General features: G+C 43.0%; 1 protein-coding gene across 4 annotated transcripts in view; it reads left to right on the top strand.

Moving 5' to 3' along the window:
- tln2b (talin 2b) overlaps positions 1-15,931 on the top strand; it is an 82,474-nt gene extending 66,543 nt beyond the window's left edge. For 2 of the 4 annotated variants that reach the window (XM_085779122.1, XM_085779124.1), the window contains exons 42-57: positions 39-140; positions 287-406; positions 1,655-1,801; positions 2,844-3,010; positions 3,394-3,577; positions 4,044-4,169; positions 5,708-5,824; positions 6,389-6,574; positions 7,012-7,119; positions 7,879-7,984; positions 9,374-9,498; positions 11,819-11,944; positions 12,039-12,101; positions 12,191-12,373; positions 12,460-12,585; positions 13,640-15,931. In XM_085779122.1, the coding sequence (XP_085635248.1) occupies positions 39-140; positions 287-406; positions 1,655-1,801; positions 2,844-3,010; positions 3,394-3,577; positions 4,044-4,169; positions 5,708-5,824; positions 6,389-6,574; positions 7,012-7,119; positions 7,879-7,984; positions 9,374-9,498; positions 11,819-11,944; positions 12,039-12,101; positions 12,191-12,373; positions 12,460-12,585; positions 13,640-13,768 (2,115 nt within the window). In that variant the 3' untranslated portion in view covers positions 13,769-15,931. The remainder of the gene's footprint in view (positions 1-38; positions 141-286; positions 407-1,654; positions 1,802-2,843; positions 3,011-3,393; positions 3,578-4,043; positions 4,170-5,707; positions 5,825-6,388; positions 6,575-7,011; positions 7,120-7,878; positions 7,985-9,373; positions 9,499-11,818; positions 11,945-12,038; positions 12,102-12,190; positions 12,374-12,459; positions 12,586-13,639) is intronic. The other 2 variants (XM_085779123.1, XM_085779125.1) reach the window with 1 other exon arrangement.
- Positions 15,932-18,258: the final 2,327 nt, after the last annotated feature.

The raw sequence follows: 18,258 nt of genomic DNA on the forward strand, positions 1-18,258 counted from the left end.
AATTGATACTGTAAGTACTAAAGGGTCGATCTTCACAGCTGGATGAAGGAACACCCCCAGAACCTGAGGGATCCTTTGTGGACTACCAGACCACCATGGTAAAGTTCTCCAAGGCCATTGCCATCACTGCACAGGAGATGGTGAGTGCATTAATGCAGCTGGGATAGCCATGTCCGACTCTGTGTTTTTCCATTACTTTTCCAATCTACAATGACAATATTTGTCAGTAGGACTGGAGAAACATTAATCTGCTTCTGCTGATGATGTATGTTCTCTCTGCTGCCAGATGACCAAGTCGGTAACCTGCCCCGAGGAGCTCGGTGGCCTTGCCTCTCAGGTGACGGTGGACTATGGACAGCTGACACACCAAGGACGCCTTGCCGCAGCCACTGCAGAGCCAGAGGAGGTGAGAGGCCAGACCCTCCGTATTACAGAGGATGTAGGAGCAAATCACACACATGAAAGATTTAGCACATTGTGCCATGAATCTCTTTACTCTTCTTTGCCTAGATTTTCAGACTGGAATATTAGCTTAAAGGGATAGTTCAACATTTTGGCAAGTTGCCCATTGCCATAATCCCTATAGTCTTACAGTAGCAGTAGGTTCGTTACCTTTAATTGTCGGTGTAAGCTATTTTTAGAACGGCAGAGCAGAGCCACGAGCTGCTCAGAGCACTACGGAGGCTAATGGGATTTCTTGGTTTCCCTCATCGAACTCATCAAATACACAATCCAACAACTCCAGAACGCTCTCATTGACAAGTTGTGACCTGCACACTCACCACGCTATGAGATAATAACAGAGTTGTTTTCGAGGTAAATTCATGCAAAACCGCTGGTGTTTTTCGGCAAGCAGTCTCTGCATTTGCCTTTGCGTTCCATTTTTATCTCATAGCGTGGTGAGTGTGCAGGTCACAACTTGTCCACGAGAGCGTTCTGGAGTTGTTGTATTGTGTATTTGATGAGTTTGATGAGGGAAACCAAGAAATCCTATTAGCCTCCGTAGCGTAGCGGCTCGGCCGCTCTAAAAATAGCTTGCACCGACAATTAAAAAACCTACTGCTATGACTATAGGGATTATGGCAATGGGCCAATTTGCCAAAATGTTGAACCATCCCTTTAAGTCTGAATTTTACTCCAAAAAATGCTCACGGATATATAAACTCACAAGTTTGTGAGACTGTTCGCGACACTGTGAGATCAAACAGAAATATATTGTATCCCCCCGGCCTCCATCATTCTCCTCCTCACATATTCTCTTCTTAAAGCTTTTCTGTGTAGTCCAGAGGACAGCAGTGTGTGTAAACATTGCACTAATAAGCACACAACTCTTATCAATATCTTGTATATAACAGGCTGCTGGAAACCCTGCTGGTTACCATAGCGACATTGTGCCTCTACAAGTCTAAAAGCCTATAGTGATGCTTATAATGAAGTACCACCCACCCATGAAACTCAGTCTGGAAATTAAAGGTGTAGTGCCAGCACTGCCTCTCTGAGGGTGCTTGAAATCATTTTCATCCACGGGCTGGATAAGAGACGTGCCAATTTAGTACAAGACTCTGATTGTGTAGCACAGTGACACAAATAAGAAGATGGGTGCAAATGAGAAGATAGATCCAAGCGTAAGTCTATCCCCGGGCTGTGCTTTCAGGTCAGCTTCCAGATTAAGTGTCGGGTACAAGAGCTGGGCCATGGCTGCATCTACCTGGTCCAGAAGGCTGGAGCCCTGCAGCTCAGCCCCACTGACAGCTTCTCCAAAAGGGAGCTCATCGAGTGTGCCCGCGCAGTCACCGAGAAGGTAAGCCATGAAGACTGAAACTGGTGCAGCATCTCTAACTATTGCAGAAGAAAGCTTTTTTTTCTTTTTTTTTTTTAATTTTGACTTTTAAAGAGGAGTCTATTTTTGCTGTCATAATTTGCCATCTCTGCTGTTTGAAGTTTGGTGGCAGCATCAACTCGGCATTAGCATTTTTATGAAACTATTTCATGCATTTCTCAGCGTCGCTGCCATACAGTATGTAAAGTATATCCCAATTTACATAAAGTGATCGAGAACATATAAGCATGTGCAACTGTAAGAACTGTTGCTATACCACTCCAAATACGTATGCTTTTCGTTGTTTTTTTTTTAGTTTCAGCATTAGAGGAATGAGGGTTTGACGTATTGTATGCTATTTTAGGCATTAATAACTGGGTCTTCAGTACTAATCATGCAGGTCACAAGAGCATGGCCCTCTGACCACCCTCACACTGTGCGGTTACTAATAATACTAACATCTCCCTGCTGTGACCCTGGCAGCAGCAGCTCACCAGTGCTGCTCACACATTAGAATTTATCTCTACTCTGAGGCTACGACTTGATTCAAGGCTCAATCTAACCGGAATAATTTGTGGTGTTGCGCTTGTTGATACTTGAAGCGTGGGCCTTGTTGAAATGTACCTCTCAGGACTGTCCATTTGTTTAGAAGGGATGGGCAGATGCCAGTCTTCAAGGGAGTTGTGTGATTTGCAGAGTCAGGCTCATTGACTTAATGTGATTGTGCAGCAGACTCTGATTTAATGCATACTTAACCCTGCTCTCTCCACTAGTCCCAGCTTCCTGCTTTAATCCTGCAGCTCTGTCCAGATCTTTCACTGTAAACATTTACAGCCTCGCTCACTTGCTTTTTTAGAGGCTACACCAACATTTTGTGAAGAGTAAAAAAAAAAAACAGTTTAATCATTAAACAGTTGCAATGCATGCAGAAACTGGGGTTATTTATAGCTGTCTTTACACCTCTGAAAACAGCATGTTTGAAGGACTCTGCTGCATATCTAATACTGGGCTTCACATGTTCCAGGTGTCCTTGGTGCTGTCAGCACTGCAGGCGGGGAACAAAGGCACTCAGGCCTGCATCACAGCAGCCAGCGCTGTGTCTGGCATCATTGCTGACCTGGACACCACCATCATGTTCGCCTCAGCTGGAACACTGAACCCTGAGAATGAAGAGTCTTTTGCTGACCACAGGTGCAACGACCTTGCCACAAACAAGAGAAGCAGAGCTAGACAAGATGTTAAATGAGAACCTCAAAAAAAAAGAAAGAAAGAAAAAGAGCAGTATTGGATAATGTAAAAAACAGGCCATAGATTAATGGCTTTCAAGATTTCAGTTGCTAGGTTTTTACACTGCTACACCAGAGCTGCTTTTTTCTGTTGATGACTCACTCAGGAGGAGAGCAGTTTGCCAATAGTGCAGAATACCGAGATGCATTTCACATAATGAATGCAAATTGAAAATTGTCCGTACTAAACACGCATTCTGTTACGAAAAGCAACAGCTTCCTTTCATATTGCTCGTACTTGAGTGTGACTGTGGAGCAGATTGTGACACAATGTGTCCCGTCCCTCAGGGAGAGCATCTTGAAGACAGCCAAGGCGCTGGTGGAGGACACCAAGCTGCTGGTTGCCGGAGCCGCGTCCAGCCAGGAGAAACTGGCTCAGGCTGCCCAGTCCTCGGCCAAGACCATCACCCAGCTCACTGAGGTGGTCAAACTGGGAGCTACCAGCATGGGCTCTGAGGACCCTGAGACACAGGTAATCACGATCCAAAATACATTTAGACTACAGGATGTTTAATAGATGCACAGCTGTTTCAGCCATAAGTAGTCACAGTTGCATGCTTTAATTTTCTAAAAGATTAAAATCTTTAACTAAGCTCAGTTATTACTTTTTAATTCAGTGGCACTGAGCTTTGTTCTGCCATTAAGATTCTTTGTCGTCACTCTATTCTCTAATATCAGTCATTCACAATGAATGACTTCTATCTGTCTATGCAGCCTGCGTCACGTTCTCCGTGTAATTGAGGTTTCATCCGATACACACATTGTGTCTCCTCTTCCCCTGGTGTGAATGCCTCTATCTCTGCCCTGCACTAAGTCTGAAGTATCATGACTAGGTGGGAGTGATAAGGGCTCCAGTGTTAAATCCTCTCCCCAGGAAACCACTGATAAACCTATACTCTGACCATTGTGCCGTATTGATTCCTGTTCTATCTCCTCAGGTGGTTCTGATAAACGCGGTGCGTGATGTTGCCAAGGCTCTGGCCGAACTCATCGGTGCCACCAAATGTGCCGCGGGGAAGCCAGCTGACGACCCGTCCATGTATCAGCTAAAGAGCGCTGCCAAGGTAAAGGATAGACCGCTCAAACAAACGACTGTCATATCTGCTTTAGCTTATCTGTAATTTATTTTTCAGCTGATGCATTCTCACCGAGACAATACGGCAGCTTGAAGTGTATTTTATAAACCCTGTCTTTGTTTTACTGCTGTATCTGGTGCTGTTGCTGTTTTACAAGAACGATGTGACTGTTCTTATCAGTGTGTGGATTTATTCACCTTTTCCGTCCTATCTGTCTGTAGGAGTGGACTTGTTACAAAGATGCATATTTCTGTGTGAGAGAGCTAAGGCTAATCTGCTTTACTGAGAACTGTAAGACCAAACAATCCTTCAGGCTCTTCCACCACATTGTGATCTGCATCTCCATCAATCATCATCCTGACAAACTGGAGAGAATATCTTGCATTGTTCAGGAAAGTGAGGAAAGGAACTGCCCCTTTATTAAAATCTAATAGGTTCTCTCCTGGCCCATCCTCCATTCCTCAACCATGCTTCGTGCCAGTCAGATTAGCACTTTTGCATACTCCTGCTCTCAAATAAATAAACAGACCCGGGTGAAGACCCAGCGTCCTTGGTTGAGGTGAAAAAGCAAGACATGACTCATGCAGTTGGTGGTACATGTAAAAAGAAGCAAGAAAAAGCAGTGACAGAATTACCACAGAGCTACAATATCAACATTTGGAAAGAAAACCACACTATAAAGTATGTGAATTATTATAATAAAGAAAAAAACAATTAAGGGGGTTCAGAGAAATTGTACAAATGCATTTTCTTTATGAAGACTGGAGCAGAGGAAAGACATGTGGCAGGTCAGTGAGAACTAACCTGAGAGATGAGAATTGTTGTTTTGCCCTTGATTGTTGTTACCACTTCACCAAGCTGCCGAGGAATGAAAACTAGAGATCAGACCTTTTTGTGTCTAACCTTATCGCAGCTCCGGTCACTGCAATAGAGAAAGAAAGATGAAAGCACTGAATCAGATAACTGTGAACCTCTTGATTTTTCTTCCCCTTCTGCAAACTTCCTCTGTTAATTTATTTATTTTTCTCTCGCCTATCATCTCATCTAAGTGGCGCTTGGGGTGTGTAATGTTTTCTCATCTAAATGGAATTAGGGCCACCCATAGACCTGCTCGGGTGGACAGGTTGTTTTTGTTCTTCCAACATATGGTGACCTCCAAATGGGAACCTCTCAAACTCCTGGCCATAATGGTGCTCAAATTCCAAACCTAATAATATGCACTTTGCTGAATGCAGCGTAGACAGAACAGAATATGTCACCATGAGCTGTATCTTTCCACTTTAGGTGCCATTGAATAAACTCTGCCAGTACCACCAGCACTAAATCAGCCTCTTTTAATTTTGAAATAAATCCCTCAGTCCTCTCCATCAGCAGCATCCTCAGCACATGTAACCAGTATTTACTGTGATGGAGTCAGTGAAGCCCTTTTATTGTTTTTACAATATAATAATCCAGCAGTTGAGGAGAAAGAGCTCCACCTCCTGGTTTGACTGTGAGCCTCATTATTGCTCCTCTTTATCTGACAGGTCATGGTGACCAATGTGACGTCTCTTCTAAAAACAGTCAAGGCAGTGGAGGATGAAGCCACTCGCGGGACGAGGGCACTGGAGGCCACCATTGAGTGCATCAAGCAGGAGCTGACAGTAAGAGTGCCTGACAGGCTGAAGCGCTTCTTCTGTGGTCTATTGGGAGTCAACTGATGAGGCACATCCTCTCTGCAAAGCTGGCCCAAAGAGGGTCAGGGATATCTATGTCTATTATTCTGAACAAAACAGGGAGGCTTTTTGTTCTTTCTTTTTCCTTTATTGTCTGTCCAGCTCCTTTTTTTCCTTCTTCCCTCTCAGCCCCTGCAGGTTTCTCACAGCCCTTGTTCTTATCAGGGTCTGGATAGCAGGCACAGGCAGAGTCAAACAGGAAGGCGATTTCAAGAGCTTGTTTTTTTGTAATTTACTGCTAATCCTTATCAGAGAACCCCCAGCCCGAGAGGAGGCTTTACCAAGAACTGCAGCTGAAGCCAAATTCAACACAGTCTAACTAACTACTTATTACACTGCTACCCATATCAGGGTTTTGTTTGCACTGATTACACTCTCAGAATAAACACAGCATTCATGTGCACTTCTACGAGGACGTTCCCATCTATATTAAATGTTTGTGCCCCTGTCAGGCCTGTAACCACCTGTGTCTCCTGTCCATCATCATGTCAGGTGTTCCAGTCCAGGGACGTCCCAGACAAGCCGACCACGCCCGAGGAGTTCATCCGCATGACAAAGGGCATCACCCTAGCAACGGCCAAGGCGGTGGCTGCCGGCAACTCTGCCCAGCAGGAGGACGTGATCGCCACTGCCAACCTGAGCCGCAAAGCCATCTCCGATATGCTGACTACCTGCAAGGTGTTAATCCACACCGCCCTGCCAGAACGGGCCTCACACAGACAGCACCAGGCTGCCAGGGAGCATGTGGGCCCGGCCTGCTGAGAGCAGATAGGACATTAGAGTTTCGTCCACTTTATGGCTGCTCCCACTGGTGGTGACTCAGTCATTTTTAAGTCAGCATGTCCTTCAGTGACCATAGAGCGGCTGCAACAAGATAAAACGGAGGGAAGACAGAGCATTGTAGGCATTACAAGCAAATTAGTACAGAATTAAGAGATTTGTTTTATAAGCCGTACAATATATTTGATTTGTGATTGGCAATGGGATCATCTGCACAAGTAAAATAATATGGAGGCCTCACACAGTACATTTTCACTGTGATATCAAGCCCTCTGTTAAATGTTCACTTTCTACTGGGAACAATGTTTTGTATCTGTGTTCTCTCCCCCTTCAAGCAAGCAGCGCACCACCAAGAAGTGGGGGATGAGCTGAGGGTGAGGGCCCTGCAGTACGGCTCTGAGTGCACCAGCGGATACATCAACCTTCTGGAGCAAGTGCTGCAGGTTAGAATGAGTCAGAAGCATGTGTCATGAATTAATAAATAACAGACTTGGCCTATGCATGTGTGCATGTGCATGTCTCTAGCTGTGGATGGGTGGATCCTGGTCTTTACCACTACCAAGTGAAATCTCACAGGTCTTATCTACAAGATTATATCCTGTGATGCTTGACAAATCTCTCCTGGCTTCCTGTCACCCATGCTCATGACTATGAACTGATAATGGAAAGAAGGTCTTTTGAATGACTGCTATTGTTAAGCATGAATGACAAGACTGCAGGCTGTTGAAATGTGCCTCTATGTCTGCAGTCTGTTTGTTGGCATCCATGTTTGTTTGGACATTATTTAATTTCTGAGCAGCTTGTTGCATAAGGTTGTATATTGAGGAGCAAAACATAGATTTTATGAAATTCCTAGTTCATTATAATACTCCCATGTGTTGACATGTATGACACTTGATTTGTGCGTAATGAATCATCTAATTAACATAATTAGTTACAGGTAAATCATGTAGTAAACCAACAACACTGTGTTTTAGAATTTGTGTTCTCATAGAAAGAATATACTGTTGAAACCATGTTAGTTAACTTTAAAGAAAGGAAAGATCCATAATTTAAAAAAGATCATATCTAGGCAACACTAATAGACTCGCTGGAAGGGAGTGCATGACTGTCAGTTTCCATTAGCTGCAGGTATAAGTGTTAATTTTCACATCTAGGTAGGTTTAAAGGACAACCGTGTGTGTGTGTGTGTGTGTTTTCAGGTGTTACAGAAACCCACGCCGGACCAGAAGCAGCAGCTGGCCCTACACTCGAAGCATGTGGCGGCGTGTGTGACAGAGCTCGTCCAGACAGCTGAGGCCATGAAAGGTGAGGCCACACACACTGCTGATGTACACTGTCACACACTCTTACACAACGTACACAAACAAGAGTCCGGCTTGACAAACTTTAGTTACCCGTGGCCTCGTTCGCACTGATGTCAGGATTTTATGGACCGTTTAACACACATGAAAGTTGTGTATATTTAGCAGTCCAAGTCTTTGGTAACTCAATGAAACAGTATAATGTTATTTCATTTGAAAGGCATGATTTCTACAGAAGGTCGTGTGCTTTCCAAAAATTGTTGGCAGCAGATTTAAATTTTAGGATGACTGGGAGACAGTAAACGCACACCAGTGTAAAACTAGGAAAGCTGAAATTGCAGCATACCGTGAGATTAAAAGCAAGGGGATTCCCATTGGGACCCAACCCAATATATTAAACGACAGGATTGTGGCGATGTTGGAGATTAGTCAAAGGAGCGCTAATCCTCTTCTGCGTGCATAATATTATAGTGTTACTGAGTGAAGCCACCAAACCTGTCTGCGTCCCTAATAAAGATAGGTCATGAAAATCACTTTAGAATATTGAAATCGCGCCGCAGAGCGATTGCCCTGCAAATTGCTCCAGATGAAGCTCTGTAGGATGGTTATGACACAGATATACTGGAGTCTCTCCTGTAGAAACTGCAGTGCCACATCTGACAGGCGTAATAGATTGTGTTTGGACGAGAATTAGATTTCAGCGTATAGCCCGAGACCCAGTGGGGCTATCCACTTCACCTCTCTAATGTCCCATGTGCTCTCTCCCTCTCTCTCCCTTGCTCTTTCCCCGCCGCCTCAGATGGAGGTAAGTGGGATGTGGTGTTTTTTGTTCCCTCAGATCACCTTTCATAGAGTCAGAAGGAGGGGTGGGGTGGGGTGGGGTGGGGTGGGGTAGAGGAATGGTCGGCTTTCAGGGGTGGTGGGGGGTGCAGAACAGATTTCCCCAGAGCTCGACATAATCTATGAAAACATCGTTCCATCTGCTTTACCAAGCTGTTCCCAAACATCTCCAGTTTATAGGCACTTAAAAACCTATAAAAAGACAAAGATCCATCAAATGTGCGCGTATTCTAAGTTTTAGTTTATTTTATTTAACTTTGAAACATTGCTGTCATATTGCAAACTGTTTTTTTGGGTGCGTGCACACCTCATGGGCTTTGGTGCATTTGAAGGAAGTTGAGCTTTAGCCTCTCTGTGATACCTGGATTGTGTGAATGCATGCATGAAGAAGAACATCTGGTTCAAGTTTAATGTTGACCTCAAACCTCAGTGTTTACATAAAATAAAATATTATCGCCAGAAGTATTGCTCTGGTGTTTCCTTTGTGAGCCTGTGCTAGATATCAGCATGCTGTAACCAACATCTGGGCATATGTGGATCCCTTTTTTTTCAGGATCAGAGTGTGTGGACCCCGAGGACCCCACTGTCATCGCTGAGACTGAGCTCCTTGGAGCAGCGGCGTCCATTGAAGCTGCAGCCAAGAAACTAGAGCAACTGAAACCCAGGGCCAAGCCCAAGGTATAAGTGCCCCTCTCAATCCTTCCCACCCACACAAACCCACGCACGGCTTTCTGCGATTAATCAGCAGGGAGTCTGTGTGGGCCGAAGGTAGGAAAAGGTGACACCGACTTTGGTGGGGTCATCTTTTCCCGTCACAGAGCTGCTATCTTGATATCATTAAAGGAGGGAAAAAATGCGTCTGTGATGCACACACTGTGTTGAGTCAGACAGCTGGTCCAGTGACCTCACATACAACGCTTGGAAAACTTTCTTCAAACACACTTTTGGACGTTTTTTCTTTTTTCTTTTTTTTTGTGAGTTGCGTTGCCAAGAGACGCAATTACACTGCTGGGTCCTCGAGCTTGTGTTGGAGCGAGTTCAAATGTGTGATGAACTGTTGTGACCCTTTCCAAAGGAGTGGGCCCCTGTCTTATTGAACTTATTTCCTTTGTTTTATTGCAGTGTTCCTCATTTCTAAACCAAACTCATGGAGGCTTTTTCAGCCTGTTGTTCATCTCCTCCAATGCTGCGGTGGTCTCTTAGAAAAACAAACCAATTTTACCACATAATACACAGAGAAAATAGACAAAAGATGGGAGATGGTAGTGATAGTGCTTTTGGAAAGTGAAAGTTTTTTGTTTTGTTTTTTAACATTGTTCTGTATGCAAAATAGGATTGTCTTTGTGGTGTGCTACTGCATGATGATTGTGTCCTGTGTGTATCTGTCTCTGGAGACTGAATAGTTGGATCCTAGAGCTCCTCCTTGTGTGCCTGTAGTGCTTCCCCTCCCCACTTTTCTATACGTACCTGTTTCCTGTGCTCAGTGATTGTCAGTACCACCCTCTGTATGATGTGAAGGATTCCTTATTTAGATTACCCCAGTTTTAATAAGTACCATATAATGCTCTGTCTCGTACTATAATTCCACAGCTACAGACTGCGTTTATGAAAAGGGGATTAGTGAGTGAAAGGCTTTTCCTCTTTTTAGATGTCAGTGTCTCCCTCTAGTGATGTAACAGGAAGCAACTCCACCAAATAGCATTTTTAAAGGGGGCATAACACTGATCTCTCAACCTACAACTACGCTTAACTGCAGAAACGTTTTTCATAGAATAAGCATTCATTTTTTGTTGTTAAGCTTTTGCAAGTTTTGCAGTCCACAAATTAGTGTCTCACAAAAACACAGAAGCAACATAGTATATGATTTTTATTCTAGCGAAGAGCTGCAGTTCGTAGAGACATCAAGTCAGTGTATAATCCACCAGTTTGTGCAGGTGTTGAGATGCTTCCATCAAACACTGGTTTACTCGTCTAGAGCAGCTTGAATTCTCCTTCTTCCTTCTCTTTACTTCCTCTCCTCTCTGCTCTTTCATTCCTCCCACCCTGCAAGGATGGGGGTGGGTTCTCCTGCTCCCAGCATGCTTCCCTGCCCTGTGCCCGTCCCCGTCCCCATCCCCCCCTCTGATTCGTTGTAGACCTGGAAGCCTTCTCTGCAGGGCTCTGTCTGATATGTTTGATATATTAGGTTGTTATTCAGTCCAACTATATATCAAACATATTCCTACAGTGTCCCGCCCTGTCTCCAGCCACGTGTGCCTTATGTGTTTATGGAGCTCTATCAAATGCTGTTCACTCCTGAGGCAGAGATGGCCAATTATTAACTGACCCTTGAACTCATACACTACTCCAGTCTGGTATTTAGCTCAGGTTTGGATTGATCTAGATTACAGTCTGTTAACACTGAAAAATTATTATTTTCAATTGTGCTTTGTGTGCAAGATAAACCTGAACATTTCAGGTTATGTTCAGGGTTGTAGCTACCATTGTGGACATGAGGTCATGTCCTTCTTGGTTGTTGTTTTTTTGGTTTTTTATTGCGGGGTAAACCAGGAGGAAGACCTTTTGTGATAGTGGATATTTCATGAGCTCAAGTACAGTCTATTATAATATAATATATAATATAATAATTTGTATTTCAGTCAAAGAATTGATGGAAATTTCAGACTATATAAGCAAACGTATACAGGCAGTAATCTTTTCTATAGTTTTGTGTAAGTAATAATACACATGTTGAATATTGTGATGGCAGATGTTAGGCTTTGTGGTCTTTTGTTTACCTGTTCACCTAGTTGCCTTTTTCACTATCCATTTAGTGTAATCGCTGTTTTCATTTTAATCTTGTACAGATATGGACTATGAATTTACCCCCTCAAAATTTCTATGGATTTTCCAATAATATTATCATCATGAATTGTTTTGGCCTATATAATAGTCATGTAGTGAAAGTCTGACACTGACACCCCTGACTGCCTTAGTTCATATGTGGTTTTCCTCCCAGCAGGCAGATGAGACGCTGGACTTTGAGGAGCAGATCTTAGAGGCCGCCAAGTCCATCGCTGCAGCTACTAGTGCTCTCGTTAAATCTGCATCAGCAGCTCAGAGAGAACTAGTGGCACAAGGCAAGGTCAGTCAAAACATTCACTCTGGGAGATGAACATACTACATCTAATAATGTCAATGTCACAATATTGATAATGTTTCTACATATCCTGCCTCAGGTGGGATCCAATCAAGCCAATGCAGTGGATGATGGCCAGTGGTCGCAGGGTCTCATATCAGCAGTAAGTTGCTAAAATTGCTTGTATAACCTTGTGTGTTAAACCCAGATTGAAAACAAAATGAGCATGTTTGAACTTTGTGCTTTCTGTAGGCACGTATGGTAGCAGCAGCCACCAGTAACCTGTGTGAGGCGGCCAACGCCTCAGTCCAGGGTCACGCCAGTGAGGAGAAGCTCATCTCTTCAGCCAAACAGGTGGCAGCCTCCACAGCTCAGCTGCTGGTGGCCTGCAAGGTGAAGGCAGACCAGGACTCTGAAGCCATGAGGAGACTACAGGTAAAGCTGACACACAGTCATAACGTATCCATCGAAAGTGTGTGTGTACATGGATGGTGTGCTAACTTTGAGATTGCTATTTTTAGGCTGCAGGCAACGCGGTGAAGCGAGCCTCAGACAACCTGGTGAAGGCGGCTCAGAAAGCAGCATTTGACAAGAATGAAGATGATAGCGTGGTGGTAAAGACCAAATTTGTTGGAGGCATAGCTCAGGTGAGACAAAACTTTATAAGATCTTTGAGAAACATGGAACAAAACTAATCCCTTTTGTGCAGTTTGCCCTTTTTACTGCACATTTGCACCTCTCGCTGATTTGCCGAAATGCCACAGTGGTTTTTCTGAAATTGTGATGATCTGCTGTAGGTACTGTGTATTCATTCATTTCAAAGATGTTTACCAGGTTTACCAGACACCCACAGCTGCAAAAACATCACATCTCTTGAAGACTTTTAGCATTTTTCTGTTACAGCAGATAAGTTGCTTCCTTTTTATCTTTGGAAAAATTTGACAGTAATTGATGTGAGTGTGTCTCCTTTTTTTTCCTCCGGGGTGCTACAGGAAGCTTTAGTTTTCAGCTTGATTGATGAAGTTACTGTCCCAGTCAGCGGTGTGTGTGCCTGTAGGGCTTCAGCTCGTCAGTTTCTCTTGTCTGACCGGAGAGATTCGCTGTCTCGTTCATGTCTGATCACTGTTGCTCAGAGGGAGCTGTGGACAACACTGTGTCTTTAAACACTTTAGACTGTGCTTGATCATTTATCAGTTTTTTATACAAGCCCAACAATAACTATATAATTTCAAGGAAATTGTTTATTGTTGCTGCTGCTATTCATTTTTATCTGAAAACAAAATAACAATGTAAGAAATGATGTATTGAAAATACACCAACACAAAAAAGACCTTGTAGGCTTATATTTTGTGCAAAAATCACATCCCCCATTTCCCCCACTACACTCTTGAACACTCGTGTTTTTTTATCATCTGCTTGCATCCACATTTGGTGAACACTGTGAAAACGGCAGCCCGATTTCTACATTGTGCCCCAAATTCAGACGCTTTTGACATGTAATCTTGACTTTTAAGCAACTGTGTGTCAGTATATAGTGCTGTTTGGTGCTGTTTTCTGCGATACTATGAGTTAACAGGTTGTATAGTGTCAGCAGAGCACAGTGCAGCTGTAGAGCAGGTTTTTCATTTCAAGCTATCCACAGGAATGGGATTAGGATGAGCGAAAGGCACATTTTCTGTCATCTGTTCCCATTCTCCTCAGATCATTGCGGCTCAGGAGGAGATGCTGAGGAAGGAACGGGAGCTGGAGGAAGCCCGGAAGAAGCTGGCTCAGATCCGACAGCAGCAGTACAAGTTCCTGCCCAGCGAGTTGAGGGAGGATGAGGGCTGATTGGCTGAGCTGGGAGGATGTGTGCTGCGCTGATGAGACCCTCTTGTCATGGGATGATGTTGCCGATGGCTGCTTTACTCTCATATAACCGAGGAATATACAGCACTTGAAACAGGCCTGTTTGGTGAGAAAAGCAAGTGCCTGTGCTCTGTAGTGTATTTGTATGTGTGTATGTGTGTGTGCATCACGTGCGTATGTATTTGTCGGTGGGTGACATTGACATTCAATGAGGAGGAAGCTGTTACTGTTAATATAAGCAAGTCGAGACAGTACGATAAAGTTGTATGATAAATGTATCATTGCTTTGTGAGTGTTACAGCATCATGAGCATTTCTGACTGTTACAATCATGAATTGAAGATGTTATGAATGCAGAAATCCTCTATAATCTTTGAATGTGTTATAACTGTTGAAGGTTCAGAGCAACGATAAACCGATGATATTTCTGCAACTGGCAGAGCAAACCTAAGGGTCCATAGCTTCTATTCTGTACGTAAAAAAAAAAAAAACCTCAAAGGGTTCAGAAAAAGGCAGGAGGGAGGGGGAGGGGGGGTTATGCCTCATGTCACCACTGGCTTGCATGCACCATAATGTGTATACATATCAATGAAGCTACTAACCAATAGAGTAGTGTAGAGAGGAAAGGCACTTGTATTTTACTAATAAAAATGTGAAATTATGGTTTTGCTGTTAATCCAGCAAACCTCTGGAAACCACAGATTCTGATGGAACTGATGTTTAGCTTCGCACCAAACAGTGAGTTGTTGTGATTGGTGCAAATGACAAGTTATAAAGAAAAAGAAAACAGACCACTGGCCAACGATAGCTATAAATATATTTATTCTTGACTAATTTTTCTAAAGAGCAAGTAGTTATTTACGAGTGGACAGGTGTAATCTGTGTTGTTTATGAGAATCTGGACTATATGTGACCAAATACGTCATGCTCCTCTTACGTCATGCCACTCTGTGTTACCCAGCCACGAGTTCTCTCCTAACATCCACATCCACAGCTGTCTAAAGGAATATATGTTTACATTATTTGTCATGATTGTTCTCTCTTGTCTGCATGTTTTAATTCCTCTCCCATCAACACTGGCCAGGTTTGGTTTTGGTGCCCGCTGTACTATACACTCACACACATTCAGTTATTTCCCACTAGTCACTGCCCTGTCCTGGTAAAGGCATTTCTACTTTAGACGGAGTGTCTATAGCAATACATTAAGAAGAAGATAATGATAACGAGAGCCTGTGCTGTTATTGGATGTGTGCAATGGTATTTGGCTTTGGGCTCTTGAATGGAACAAGCAAACGTTATGCACTGAAGTTGCTCATAAACTTACGCACTGAAGAAGGCAATTTAACGCTTCCATTATATTAAATGTGGGACATTCTCCTAACAAACTAGAAGGAAATGGCCTCCAGCTCTGATTGAGGAAACTGATTCAATTATTTCTTTTTTTTTTCATTTCTTGAGTATAGTAATGTGTAATATATTGGAAATTTTAAGCAGTTCATCTCAGTCTATCCACGCCAGTGTCTGGTCTGCATTGTGCACGAGTGCCTTACTTGAGTCTGCCCTGTGAGCAGCTGAAGATCATGCTGGGTGGGAGCCTGAGCCTTTTCCTCTCTGGATCAGAACATTATGCCCTTAGGGGTCTTAATAAACTGACACCTAGTCCTTTGCCATACAGTACAATGCCTTGGCTGGTGACCTACCTGCCTACAATATTATAATGCTGATATAAAAGGGCATCTGTGGATACCTTAGGATTAGGAGACCATATTGGAAGACTAACACTAGACTGCATTCCTTGAGCATGTGGCAATTTGTGTTTGAAGTCAAGAAATGTTGAAATTCATTACGCTGAGTCCCTCTTAAATGTTGGACTGAATAACTTCCTTGTTTCATTGTCTAATCACTATATTAAAAAAAAAGGTTTTTATCAGTAAATGTCAGAAATACCCTGAAATATATTGTCTAACTGATTTGTCTGAGTATTAATGGAAATAGAAAAAGTTACTAGCTCTGTTATGAATCGGTGTTGTGCTTTCTTTAACAGACTGCATTAGTTTTATGATTTGATGCTGTATGTATAATATTTATCTGGTCACAAAAGTATTTTTTGTATTCACAAAATAAATAAATAAAGAGTTTCAAACAACCTGTAGCATTAAGATTATTATGTTTCATATCAATGCATGTAGATGTAATGGAGCAAATAACAGTCATGCTACATTCTTTCCAGCAGATGTCAGTGTTATCCTTCATAGTTTAGTCACAGGGGTCACTGGATGTTTGGAGAAATATGTTCTACTGGAGGGTTTGGCAAAGTAAGCCAGACCAAATATGGACATAGTAGATGTGTTTTTTCCCCCTCTTAGTTCACAGTCCAGACCTTGAAGTATGTAGAGATTCCCATTTAGATGTTTTGGTCAAGAATGAGATTCCACATTCATTTTTTCTATTTTTATTTTTTTCTCTGGCCTCCACAGCTAATAGCTCAAACCTTTGCAGGACTGCTGATAATTAGCCTCATGTGGACAGTTTGATGCTCTGCCAGTAATAAGTCAGACTTGAACTTGGCCTCTTATTTTTTCCTCAGGTGATCCAGTGCTGCACCCTGAAGCCGAGCCTCTCTGTGCCAGAGGTATATACAGGGGCAGAGTGTGTAAACGATGGTTAAAAGGTGCCTAACAATACAATGGGTCGTCCTAATGAACACCATATTTGGTTGAGTGTTTTGGTCTCATGCAAGGCCAGGCCACACAGTGGAGAGGGGAAACTGAAGCCATGTGTTTAACTGGGAGTGCCCATCTACTACTCACCCTCTCTCTCCCTCCAGTCCTGAGCACCAGCAGGATGTTTGTCTGGTTGACTCTGGCGTTTGTTCAGAGCCATTAAAACCTCAGTAGATTAATGATGAAAAGCAGAGATGTGGTCTGCGCGAGTTCTTCCTCTCATTGTCCTGAACTTCATGGTTTCTGACTAATTAGCAAACCACTCTGTTATAGCTATAATCAAGTTTCCACAAGGGTTGTGCATCTACAGCTTTTTTACGGCAAAATTTCCACTTGGCAGAAGAAGCCACACGGTCGGCATGATGTCTGCAATGAAAACAGAAAATAGTTTAGGATTAGGGTTTCTGGTGCTTTCTCTCTCTCACTCTCTGTGCACTTCTTCAGTCTACTTATATCTACTGCTCACACTCTTTGCCTTTCTATTGGTTGCCATTAAAGAGACTTCCTGTCACATGTCAGTTTCAGGTGTGAACTCTAGATGCCCCTTTTCAATCCGATCTTTTACACCGTGACATATGCCATTAACCTCCTCACCCCCCACAGAGTCAAATTTCAAGCCTTTGAAATTTTGTCAAAATTTCACTTCTTCCAAAGATGCCATTGATGTTGAGCTAGATTACATGAAATGATACACAAGACGTCTAGAATTTTCTATGCAGACCATAAAATTGGCTTTGAATATTTCACCGAAGTTGTTTAATGAAGAAATGCACAAGAACGTTGTTGTGTTATTTCTCCAGTTCTCATGACAAAGCATGTAGTGTACTGTATATGCTTTAGTAATCCCAAGCATTAGCTGTGTGCATCTCTAGCATCTGAAGTGTTTCCTATTTGCTGCGTTGGAAGTGGCAGCGACAGAGGCTTGTGCCATTTCCTAATCCCCACAGCTCGGCCACCATTTAGTTCACGCTTTGTTCCACGCTCAAGTTCTCAAACCTGAAGCCGTGTTAACCCGTAGCTAAACCAAACAACACAGGGTCAACTGCCTGCTTTCATCATTTCACCACTAATCTCCAATATACTTAAGCCATGGCAGAGCAACAGTCAATGCACAAAGCTAATACAGCTTCCTTAAACCCATATGTTTTATGTATATTCCAGTTTGGATAACATGCTAGCTACTGTGAGCTCAGACATGATACTGCTCAGCCATGGAGCCATGGCTTGTTGCTAAGAACAGCCGCAGTGAAACTGAGAGTTGTCACACTGGAAAGCTATGCGGCCAGTTATAGAGTGTTAATGATACTCCGTGTATATGGAATAGGTTTTTTTTTTGCAGTATTTTTTTTTACTGTATATTAAAAACAAAACAAAAAAACAGACCACACCATAGAAGAAACCTGTCAGTTAATTAATTGACAGTTTGACCAGTTAATTGCTGTTTTGAAACCTGTTCTGGTGTAGAAAGATGAAACAGGCCATGAAAAGCAGAATGGTCTTTTACAGGACAGAGGGAGGGAGAGACTGCTCTTAGCTGGTTTTCTCCAGTTCTAGAGAAATAGGATGAAAGAGGAAGTGAGGTTTGGAAAAAATGCACACCAGGAAAGGCTTTTGGGTTTTGGGCTGGGCTATTTGTCCAAAGCATGCTCCTTAGATTTTTCTTGCTCATAGACGACATTTCAATGTGACAGTTTCTTTCTGAGCTCCTTGTCACATTAAAACATCTGTGAGCACAAAAAAAGTTCTTCAG

This window comes from Trachurus japonicus, chromosome 6, assembly GCF_045865225.1.
Source record: "Trachurus japonicus isolate A0001 chromosome 6, Traja_1.0".
NCBI lineage: Eukaryota > Metazoa > Chordata > Actinopteri > Carangiformes > Carangidae > Trachurus > Trachurus japonicus.